Genomic DNA, 12,602 nt, shown 5'->3' on the forward strand with positions numbered 1-12,602 from the left:
ACCCCCAGGCCTGACATAGCTGGTAAGAAAGCTTTTATTCTGTTATGTGGTAAAATATTTTTTGAGAGTAATTTAAAAATTCATACTGTGATTGACTTTGTATACATTGTTTTACCTTCCATCATATAAAATCAATCCAAACTACTTAAGACAAATGGAAAACATTTTAAAATGTTATCTAAAAGGATATATTCTTAGATAATGATATTTGGAACTATATATGCAGCAAATGTTGATGGTAAATAAATACATTTCAACAACCTTCTTTTTCCTTTGGAATATTTCAGGCCACTCACTAAACACTTTGTTGTCTCATAGGCTAGTACTATAAGAAGAAAATGACTAGAACTTTGTGGCTGCCTTAATAATCAACACTGATATTCAAATAGGTTTTGGGTTCAGAATTGTATGGAATAATCAAAACCAGCCAAAATGACTGTCTCAAATAAGTATGGGGAAATAGACAACCATTCTCTCAATCTCTGGGAGGAATCATAAAATAATTCCTTCTTCACGTCTTAATATGATTAAGTACATTCTTGATCTTTTTCTTTTTTTTTTTTTTTTCTCGTTTCAAGTAGCCATCCCACAGTAATGATGATTAAAGGTCTAGGAAGAGATCGAAACATCATAGCTAATGGAATGAATCTTTTGTGCTTAAACTCTTGAGAGGATGAGACAGAGGAGGAGAGGCAGGGGATGAATCAATAATGGATACTTGTGGAACATTTGAACCCCCCGGGGGAGAGTCTATCCCACAATACCTTCATAATATCCTGCTTTTCGGGTACTGCACATTGCTGGTAATCTCGATGGTTAGGAAGCTTTTCTACAAACAAACTGCAGAAAAAGAAAACACGTCTTTAGCATTAAATGACAGGAAAAGCTCAATGATGGCTTCTAATTTGAGAATGAGCCTCCTTTTCACAAAGGACATGGTTAATAACATTATTTAATGTTCTATATTCTTTCCATTTGCCTTTCCATCAAAGGCTGGCCCAAGTATGATTTTGGTATTACAGGGTAGTTAACTGTAAGCACTGAGGTTAAGAGAGTAAAGTTGGGATGCTCCCTGAAGAGACCACATCACTTTGGTTTTTCTGGGGTCTTTGGCACTATATCCCCTTGAGCATCATTTTACTTATGAGTAGTGCTGGCAACACTGAGGATCACGTGAAAATGTAAGAGTTTGGAAAGATGGATGTAACCCCTTCTCACCATTGAAAGACTCAAAGGGCCACTGATGAATCAGTAGTGGCCATGGTGTCTATGTTAAAAACTCTTAAATGAAAATTCATAACTCAGAGAAATGTCAGCCAGAATCCTTAATGGATTAGGAGGTGCTAATTAAGAGTTAATTATTTTTCATCACCTTTTGAGGAACAAGGGACAATAAAAATGAAGGGAAATCAGTACAGCAAACCAGATACGTTGCTTCCAGGTAAAGTGAAGATATTACTTCCACGAGGGCAGGAAATTCTGTTTTTGTTTTTTCCTTATTGATGTATTCTTAGCCTGTAGAATGGTGCCCCTCTCATAATGAATGTTCAATAAATATTTGTTAAATGAATGAAAAGCTCTTAGAGCAAATACTGTTTTTGATCAACTAATATGTTATAACTACTGATGTTCTGTTGTTTACAAATCACACATACACTCATCATCTCAACTACAGAATACAGAGGACTGGTATTATAACTCTTATCTCTCAAATAAGAAAATTAAAGCCTAAAGAAATTACATAAGGTGTGTCAGTTGCCTAGGGCTTTTGTAAGTAGCATAAAGTCGTAGACTTTTGAAGAGACCTCAGAGATTTTCACCCATAAGTCTTTCATTTATGTAGATGAGGAACTGAACTCACAGAGGAAAACTGAATTACCTATGGTTATATCGTTAATGACAGGAGAGAATTCAAATATTCTGATTACTCAGTAACTCAGAGAGTGTAGTGGCCCTTTACCACACTTACATGTTGTGTGCAAAACCCAGAAGAAGGTGAAAAAAATATTATAATTTAGTAACTTATAGTTCAGAAACTAAAATGGAAAATGTGTGCTATCAATAACAGTTTATAACGTCCGATTTCATGGTTATTGCTTAACTTTATAGAAACTTGATTTTTCCCAGGTAGGATGAATGTTGCCAACCATTCTCTAAATTTCCAAGAAGTTAATTAACTTGAATAAAGTGCAGAGCCCACTTTGCACACCATATTAACTGCCTTTAATTTCGCCCATGGTAGAATCATGGATGCAGTATTTAAAACAGTTGATCTTGTCAGCTTCTCGAATGGTCTCAGGTTAAGTCCCCAACTAAACTAATACAATTAACCAATGTGTGATTTCCAGTTAAAACAAAAATAAGGGGTTCAGCTCAGATGAAATAATTTTTGGTAACAGGAGATCCTCCCAATCAGTAAGCTGGCAAATTGGTATAGAAAACCCAAATCCCATTTCTTTTAGTTCAAACTGGGATATCTTACTAACAAATATCTATCTAATGTGAAGTGTGATTTTTTTTTTTTTTTTTTTTTTGCGGTACGAGGGCCTCTCACTGTTGTGGCTTTTCCCGTTGCGGAGCACAGGCTCCGGACGCGCAGGCTCAGCGGCCATGGCTCACGCGCACAGCCGCTCTGCGGCATGTGGGATCTTCCCGGACCGGGGCCCGAACCCGCGTCCCCTGCATCGGCAGGCGGACTCTCAACCACTGCGCCACCAGGGAAGCCCGGCGAAGTGTGATATTTTTACATGGCTGTTTTGATGGAGCCACTTTCACTCAATATTTTGGAAGCTCTTTTATACATACAATTCTTACACAGCTGAAGAACTGCCTTAAAAAAAATACTAACTACAATGTGAAACCAACTACTACACTCTGTCCCGGAATCAGTTCCTTCCTAGGATCGTCAATTTATCCCCTAGTCGCAACCCATCAAATTAAATATTTAAAATGTTAATGGCACATTCCAGGTATTGTAGATGGAGCTACAATATGATGTCTGCTTTCATAAAGCTTGCATTCCTGTGAAGGAAGAATGACACAAAACAAGAAATTTTATTTGTGAAGAGAGGGAAGGGGCATGCTGGTTACTGCGCTGGCCTGTTGAAAGGTGTCTGACATCCCTGAGCTTCGCCCCATCCCTGATTATTCATCCCTAAGCTTCAGAGATGGCGTAAGGCCGCCTTTGAGTACATTACTCGGTAACTTAAAAACCTGGACATCTCATGCTTTGGGAGATTGTAAATTCAGTCTGAATGTGAAAACATGCCGGCATCTAAGCGGTCTCACCAAAATACCATGTAAATATTTTCCCCAATTTTCTCATTTTGAAGACCTCCAAAATAAAACACTTACGTTATAAATTTATTATAGAGAACAAAGGCATTTTCCAAGTTTCCTTCTTCCAAATACACGGACGCCATTCTCTCCATTTCTACTCCGGATCTAAAGTAGCGGCGCGGAGTGATATCTTCGTTGATGGTGACATTACAACCCAGCTTGCTTAGGGCGCGGACTCGCTCTTCCGGGCTGAGGGAAACATCCCTGTGGTCCGGCATGGCAGCTAACTTTTTCTGCAAAGTCGAATTTGAATCTCTGGTTATAAGAAGAAATGAACATGACTGAAATTATACATGTATTTTCTGTACTAAATACCTGACATCAATACCTAAGGAAAGTTTTTCATAAAAGCTAATGGTACGATAAAAATAATTCTTTTTGCTTAAACGTGTGGTCTACACACCAAAAAGATACACATCTCCAGGGTAAACATACACTCTTTTGGACTAAGACCTCTTATAGGTTTCAGCTACAATTATGTGGCAGTTTCTGGGTATGCAAATGTTTTAGGTCACTTTAGGTAAAATATCATTGACCCTTATATCCTCATGGAAGCAAACCAAGAGATGGATTCCTACCAGGGTAGGGATCATGTCGTTATACTTGAAGGGCCTCCAAGAGATGGCTTGGATTCGAAGTTACTATCAGGATTCAATTCTATTCCAAAACACATCTGGTTTTATAAGTAGCTTTCAGGGCCTCCCTGTATCTTTACCAAGTGAATAAAACCCCACCAATAACTCCAGGAAAAACCTTTTCAAGCATATGGCCATTCCCCCCACCCCTTTTTTAACATAAAGACACTCTCAGAGCTTGACATAATAGTAACTACACCATTAATTATTCCCTGACTGAGAAAATAATAATGATTACTAAAAAAAAGTCTGTGATATTAATATATTTGTATTTTATTAATAAAAACAACATCTATACACATCTGAAAAAACATGGAACATATACATTCAGGATAATTATTCAATTCTTCAATAAAAAGTCAGTGCTTCTGAAAGGTGAAAAAGCCAAATTTTTTCTGTTAAAGGCCATATAGCAAGTTTCTTAGCCTCAATGGGACATATAGTCTCCATGGCAGCTACTCAGCTCCGCTGGTGTGAAAGCAGCCATAGCCCCACGTAAACAAATAATCCTGACTGTGTTCCAAAAATATGTTATTTGACCACAGGTAAATGTTTCAATGACATCATAAAGTTACTGGAAAAAAAAAATCTATGGAAATTAGGACATTTTCTAAAGCAGACTTCTAGCCTCCTGTGTGCACAAAAGTAACTCGTCCGTTTTTTATTACTATACAGTCTACCCTGAATTATAATTATTTGTATACAAGTTTGTTTGTTTTACGGTACGCGGGCCTCTCACTGTTGTGGCCTCTCCCGTTGTGGAGCACAGGCTCCGGACGCGCAGGCTCAGTGGCCATGGCTCACGGGCCCAGCCGCTCCGCAGCATGTGGGATCTTCCCAGACCGGGGCACGAACCCGCGTCCCCTGCATCGGCAGGCGGACTCTCAACCACTGCACCACCAGGGAAGCCCTGTATACAAGTATTTTTGACTCCTTATGAACTCCATGAGGGAAAGGAATCATTTTACACTCATCTCTGTCCTCTGGAATGTAGTATATTCCCTGCAACACAGATGATAACCAATAAATGTATCAAATAAAGGAGGAAGAGAGACAGGGAGCAACATGATTATAATTAGATTATCTTTTTATCTGAAGGAAAAAAATAAGGTTTATTTTCCCTTTATGGGAATGGTGCTGCCTTTCCTAAGTTTAAAATTGATTTCAGAGATAAACTGGGAAATAGCCTAAACTCTTCATCAATCTGTAGTGTTTCATTTGCATATGAACTTCTTAGATGTAAATAAATTTTCCAGAGGAAAAAGCCTTAGTGTTCATTTTTACATTGACATGTCCACTAAAATTTTAGTTATTCCTACATAATGTTCTAGAAAAACACACAAGGCACTCCATAAGGATGACTCCTTCCTCTGCAGAGGTGGAAATGGGTCAGCCTTTAGTATCCCACAGTGCCTTGACAATATGGGGTCAGAAAGTGAAAAGTTCCTACAATTTTCTGCTCCTCAAACATACTCTCAAAAGCAACTGAGCATCTGTGAAGGACTTTTTCCTCAGAGAGAGAACACTAACCTATTTCAGAGCAAGAACCAGGCTCTATTTCTTTATGTTCTGGTGCTAAGCTTTGTGTGTGTAGGGTATTCCGCTGGTAGCAGTATACCGCTGCTCCCAGGGCTACAGGGGTAGTAAGTGGGTTTGGGAGGGTCATCAGGAGGAAGGGGAGGGTAATGACAGCTTTCGTTTAGCAAGTCCCAAGGACAGGCTGGCAACATCAAAACTACGGTTTCCAAAAGGTGTAAGGCACAAAGTACAAAAACAGGGCCATGGAGATTACATAACGTTCCTATATTCACATTCAGAGACTGATCTGGGACACACAATAAGCTCATGGGATCCCAAGGCCCCTGTTATTTCCTCTCCAGCACGTTATTTCTTCTAAGATGTAGCTCAGGAAGGTGTGTATTATGTTGGCTGTAAGGGGAAAAGATGAAAAGGATGAGAGTTTCAAGTATTCACACATCTACACAAAGATCCCAAAGCAGCATCTAGGTGTTAAATAGAAAGTTATTTCCTTGGTCATTACCACACAAGGTAAGCCTCTACTTTTTATCTGGGGAGAAGCTGAGGCACAAAGAAGTTGAAGTACCTGCTACAATGTCATTGGTGTTGTGCTAAAGGACTACACTCCTGGAATCGAACCAGATAAATTAACATTTCACACTTCCATGGAAAAAAAAGCATTATTTTTAATTCTAGCAAAGATGGGTTTATTAATCACTTCCTCAAAGGAGAGGACCACGCAGATGGATGAAAACGGCAAATGCTCAACTTCCTGAATTGTGAGTCATTTCACATTCAGTGTGTTTCTGTTCTTCTTTTTGGGTTTTCAGACCACATGTAAAATATTGGTTGGTGCCACCTACCAGGGAATTCACCGTTAACGGCTGATCCATGTTGTCCTGTCTACAAAATGATGGTGTTTATTGTTTCTTCTCAATCACTTCATCTGTTTCAAAGACAAAAAGCAGAGCTAAGGTTATTTCTTGAGAACTCAAGTCTCAAATCCCAAATGCCAGGCTTATTTCTGCCTCAGAAAAAATATGAACAAATTGAAATAACTTATATTATCTGAGATGACTGGAAATCTCTTCCTGAAAATACAAAACTGCAGGTGGTTATAAGGTTTCTTGAAGCAGACTTTTAAAACAGGAAGTGTGAAGAGAATTAGTTATTGCCTAGTACCCAGTATGAATCTGCTGGGTGTTATCTTACTTAGAATACTATGCAAGGTTATAAAGTGGATTTACTTGCTTCGAAAGGAGAAAGAAGGTCATTGTGATTGAGAGCATGGACTCAGACCTGGAGCCCATCTGGGCTTAAACTAAGTCTTACTGGCTGTGGTAGGTAGAATTCTAAGAGAGTGCTGTGATTCCCGCCCCTTGGGATCCACAGGTTTGTGTAATCCCCTCCCCTTGAGTGTGGCCAAGACCTATAACTGGCTTCTCATCTCAGCAGAACATAGCAAAGGTGATGGGAGATTACTCCCATGTTTATTATATTCTGTCACATGGCAAAGACGAAGAGATTCTGCAGATATATTAAGGCCCCTAATCATTTGAGGTTCAATTAATCAGAAGGGAGATTATCCTGAGTGGGAGACCTCTCTTGCTGACCTGGAAGACTCAGCCATCCTGAGTTCCACAGCAGTAGGGAGATGAATTCTGCCAAGAATAACGGCTCTTGGAAGAGGACTCCAAGCCTCAGATCAGATCCTTACCCTGGTCGACGCCTCCATTGCTGCCTTGTGAGACCCCGAGCAGCGGACCTAGTTGTGCCGTGCCTAGACTCCTGACCCACAAAACTGTGAGATAACAAATGTATGTTGTCTTAACACATGAAGCTTGGGGTGATTTGCAGTGCAGCAATAGAAAATGAATACTCTAGCTGGGTGACTGCAGGTAAATATCTAACCTTTCTGTGCACCTGAATAAAGGGGGAAAATAAGAGTACCTATGTCATGTCATTGTGGTAAGGATTAAATGACTTAGCACACAAAGTGCTTAGAACAGTTCCCAGCACATAGTCAATATCATATCAATGTCCACTATTACTAGAATCTTGATTTTGCAGTTGAGGAAACTGAGGCTCAGGGATGTTAAGTGAATGTACCCAAGTTCAAATAATCACTCGATAAATGTTAGTCTCCTTCCTTTGTATGCTAGTTTAGGTCGAGCTCTGCATGATCACTTCCCACTTCTAAATTTATGTCGGCTTATATATTCCACTAATCACTTATGCGACTCTGAACACATATTTTCTCCTCAGTTCCTCATTCATGAAATGAGGGGGTTAAGCTACACTCTTTCAAGTTACAACATTCTGTGATTCTCAAAAACTTCAGAAGTAGATTATTCAATCCTTCCGTGCTATTTTCTGACCTGAATCCATGGCTGGACAATCCTTCCAAGGAAAGTCACTTAGTGTGTTCTGATCTTTCCCCTTCATCCTCTCCAGTGATCCCTGGAGTACACATCAAGCTGTCGGCCTGCAGGTTGCAGAAATGCCCAAGAAAGAAAGGACCTACAGAGAGCCCCAGTCACAGTGTAGTTTTAAAATCCAAATTAATCCTGGGACCACTGAATGTAGGCAATCCCTTTGGGGGAATTACCACTTCTCGGTGAGAATAAAACGGAAAAAAAAAAAGACGTTAAAAGAGTTAAGTAGACAGAACAAAGAGGCTTATGGAGAATTTGAGGCTGGGTGGGGAGAGAACAGGACAAGGAAATACTAGGTACTCATTGATTAGGGTCTCCTAAAAGCCAAAGATGAATTCTTTTAGGGGTTACTCAGATCCTTAAACAGAGCACAAATAATTTAAAAAGTTGGAAACATTAGCACAGCACTTCTAAAATCATATAACCCTGAGACTTGTTTAAAATGCAGATTCCTGGAACTCAAAAGGATTTTGGATCCCCTAGTTTTAAGCCCACCAATAGCATTGTTAGGATGTGGTGCAGGTGATTTTCATACATGAGACTTCCAAACAACGCTTTGAAAGACACTGCATCTGAGAATGTATCAAGCAGGATTCTTAGTTGCAAGCAAAGGCACTGACTCTTGAATCCACAGAATGATAATGGAAAGGTCACAAATTTCCAAGAAGGCCAGAGAAATTGGGCCTGGAGGCTACATACCCAGCAACATGACCCCAAATCACACAGCAGCACTGGTCTGCTGCCTGTCACTGATGGGCGGGGGAGCCAGTGGCTTCCATCACCGACACCAGCTGCTGTCTGGGAAACCACCTGTGGAGATGCCACATATTTTTTCATGTCACTAGTTTCTATTTCAAAATATGAGATGGAGGTGCCTGACTGGCAGAACCTAGGTCACACGCCTGCAGCCAGGCTGCAAAGGTGGTTAAAAACGCAAAACGCAAATATCTAGCACTTCACACTTCCATAGGAGGCAAAGTGGGATGTGCCAGGTGAGAAAAGGTAGATTCAGGGCTGGGCGGCCAAAAACAATGGTAAGTGCACAGAAAAATCAAACTTTTCCGCAATGAGCTTCTAGACGTATAAAGTGCTTAATTCAATATATCTTGAACACCAGAATTTATTAAATTCCTATAGATGAAAACCAATAGTTAAATCTCTCTTTAACTCTATTAACTCCCACACACAAATTTATTTATAATTCAGAAACAGAAACCAACTCCCCTCAAATCTAATAAGAAAGAAGTTTATACATTGGTCAGTTAACTGCTTCTTTTTGGACCATTAACTACTCAGTGGCAGTGGTCCTGCCTTAATTCCTTTATTTTTCAATCTGCAGTCCTAGCACTTATCCCCTGCAATATAAACAATTACCTATGTCAGCATAAACAGGTTATGTTCTCAAGACCAGTAGATGTCAAAGTGTGATACAGCATCCCCACGGGGTCTGCAAGGTCAATATTATTTTTGTAATATTACTAAAACATTATTTGCTTTTTTTTTACCATCCAGCTGTATAGTGGAGAGTTCCATAGGGTACAAGTTAATGGCTATGCTCACTTGTATCTTCTTGTAAATGTCTGCTACAATTTTTAATATGATAAATATAAATAGATATAACCCACAGAAACAAAGCTTTTTAGTGCCCTTAGTAATTTTTAAGAGTGTAAAGTGGTCTCATGACCAAAAAATTTGAAAACCCGCTGCTCTAGATCAACTACGCAAACAAACAAAACAAAACCTCGCCATGCTACTTCAATCTAACCAGAAATATAGTGGGCCATGAGTATCTAAAAGATGAAAAAATAATGGTCAAGTATCACCTTCCATTTGTACTACTAAGGTCTCACTAAAATAATTAGAACACTGAGGGCACAATAAGAGATACCTTACCTCACAGAACCCAAGACCCACAAGAGCAAATGTGGCAGACTGCTATATAATCTGCAATACCCATTCTCTTTTTCTAATATAAAAATATAAATTTTTAGTTGATACATAGCCTGGATGTCTCTATGCCTCAACTGCCCCCAAGGAAATATGGAAGCAGCTCTACGATTCTGCCCTTTAAAACCAGCATCAAGTAATGCCAAGAACAATATCGAATCTGTTAACACAGTGTTTCTTTTGTGACCTTTTTAGCCTAAATTATTAATTCCCTTAATTTTCCTTCTCTTTCTTTTTTTTTTCTTAAATACTTTTTTTTGGGGGGGGGCAGGGGTGCTAAGCTCAGAATCCTGACTTACTTGCATACACAGAGCCAGATTTTCCAGAATACAAAAGACTAACCAGGCAGGAAAGAGTCTCCTGAGAGACCGGGCACACAGGACAGCCAGTGAGACCATCGCCCAAATGTGTCGTTTTCTCACTGGTACTCCTTTCAGGCTGAGTGCTGTAGGGAACTGGATAAGCAGGGGCGGCAGATGAGAGAGGCCAGAACACCTCATGCCACACGCTGTAGTCTCATTTCTAATTGGCCAAAAGCAGCCTTTCTTCTCCCCACTGGGTTAGAGTTCAGGTTTTCCTGGAAGAACATGGTGCAATTTACTTAGTTGGAGATAAAGCAAATGATCATAACCTAGACTGCGGGCCGCAGTGACCTAATCTGATTTAGATAAAAGGAGGTTAAAGGGTCACTCCCATGCTTTAAATGACAGAGGCAGAAAGGAGTATCTCCTGAGTCACAGGAGGCTTACAGATTGGGACCTGCTTCAGGAAAAAAAAAATGACCTAAGCCCATCCTTGCTTTTCATTTGGAAGGATTCAGATGTTAAAACCAAAGATTATTTTTTTATACTCAAGAGATTATTTTTATACAATATTTGTAAATCAGAAATTATCATCTGCTGTGACCCAGATGATAACATTATTTGTACTAAAATATTGATAAATATGAAACTTGATCCGAATATTAGAAATAGCTTTTATTGTCTTTTTTATATACTTGTAAGTACTACATGTGAGTACCTGCTAGGTATCAGGCATTTGTCTCTTATTCCTAGAAGGATATCCCAAGTTAAACATACCTCAGCAGTGTGGTTAAGATTAGATCAATCAGCAAGAATGCAGTTGCTGCAGGAAAGATTATTAAATAAAACACCATGCCCAATATAGGTTTTGTATTTGTTGGGTTTTTTTTTGCGATACGTGGGCCTCTCACTGTTGTGGCCCCTCTCGCTGCGGAGCACAGACTCCGGACGCACAGGCTCAGCGGCCATGGCTCACGGGCCCAGCCACTCTGCGGCATGTGGGATCTTCCCAGACCGGGGCACGAACCCGTGTCCCCTGCATCGGCAGGCGGACTCTCAACCACTGCGCCACCAGGGAAGCCCCCAATATATGTTTTAAATTACTTTTAGGTAAGTCTAGGCTACGCTGAGGGCAATCAAGTTGCACTTTGGGACAGAAAAGAATTATTTCTCATAGTGCAGTACAATTTTTATTCTGACACCAGGTGAGATGGTTGGGCACCCTTAACCCAGCAGCTCAGGGTTTGGGGCTGTATATGTATGTGTAGGAGAAACCAGCTTCTACCACTTGTGAGGTGGGAGTGCTATGGTGTCTTATTTAACCCTTTTGTGTACTTTATCTTCATCTATTAAATGGGGGGAAATAACACCCTTCCAGAAGAACTCAGTGGAAGCTTACATGAGGTTAAAAAAAAAAAACACAAAAAAGAGAACTTCCTGGCGGTCCAGTGGTTAGGACTCTACGCTTCCACTGCAGGGGGCGTCCACTTCCATCCCCAGTTGCGGAACTAAGATCCCGCATGCCACGCAGCATGACCAAATTAAATAAAGATCATTAAAACACACACACACACAAATTCTATTACGGTTCCTGGCATGCAGTAGAAAACTCAAAGAAAATCAGTCCCTTTTCACATCAAATGGTTAGAAAAGTAAGATGACGTAGGCTTCTATTATACATAGCAGAGATGACTAATGTTTAACTACTTGCTTCATTGCAATTAGTCTTTGACAGTCGCTGTCAGTTGTCTATCCAACAGCCGCCCACTCTCCCCACCCCCGCTTCTTCCTGCCAGCAGGGCCCAGCCTCACTAGAGATATTCACGTTTCCAGACTCCCTGGCACTCAGGATTTGACTAGTTGGCAAGTGACCAAATCTTGGACAATGGGACCAGAAGGGAGAAATCTATTGGGAGGACTCTGAGATACTTTCATCTCTAACACAAAGAGATAGTCTGGAGAATATGCGCCTTTTCATCAGCTGGACATGTGTCTTCATGTAAGACTTGAAATGCAGCAGCCGTCTTGCAACCCAGACGGGTCAAGCCTAAGACCCAGCTGGATGGCAGAGGTGGAGGGTAGAGGGAGCCTGGCTCCTTGCAGACACTGTTGAGCTGCTGAGCTTACCTTGAAACCATTCTCCTCTGAATTGTTACTGTGTAAGACATAAGTACCATTGTTGAAGGCACTCTTAGGATTCTGTAATCTGCTGCCCAATTGATACAGGATTCCTCTGGCAACATAAGGAAATGTTTACCTATGTGAATCCAATGGTGAAAGTGGTAATTCTGAATACTAATACTAATATTAACAAGAAGAAGAAGAAGGGGAAGAAGTTTGTGAGATTTAACAATTTTTGAAGGAAATATTTCTATAATATTACATTCTTCTTTGATTAAAATATAAATATTATTTAACTCTTTCTT

General features: G+C 40.1%; 1 protein-coding gene across 4 annotated transcripts in view; it reads right to left on the reverse strand.

The window, feature by feature from the left end:
- The window catches only part of STAMBPL1 (STAM binding protein like 1), a 43,092-nt gene that overhangs the window by 15,596 nt on the left and 14,894 nt on the right, over positions 1-12,602 (reverse strand). For 3 of the 4 annotated variants that reach the window (XM_079900774.1, XM_079900771.1, XM_079900772.1), the window contains 3 exons: positions 6,356-6,438; positions 3,355-3,572; positions 765-840 (listed from right to left, as the gene is read on the reverse strand). In XM_079900774.1, the coding sequence (XP_079756900.1) occupies positions 765-840; positions 3,355-3,572; positions 6,356-6,385 (324 nt within the window). In that variant the 5' untranslated portion in view covers positions 6,386-6,438. Of the gene's footprint in view, positions 1-764; positions 841-3,354; positions 3,573-6,355; positions 6,439-10,216; positions 10,325-12,602 lie in introns of those variants that run through there. The other variant, XM_079900773.1, reaches the window with a different exon arrangement.

The sequence above is a fragment of the Stenella coeruleoalba genome, assembly GCF_951394435.1.
Source record: "Stenella coeruleoalba genome assembly, chromosome: 16".
In the NCBI taxonomy this organism is placed as follows: Eukaryota; Metazoa; Chordata; class Mammalia; order Artiodactyla; family Delphinidae; genus Stenella; species Stenella coeruleoalba.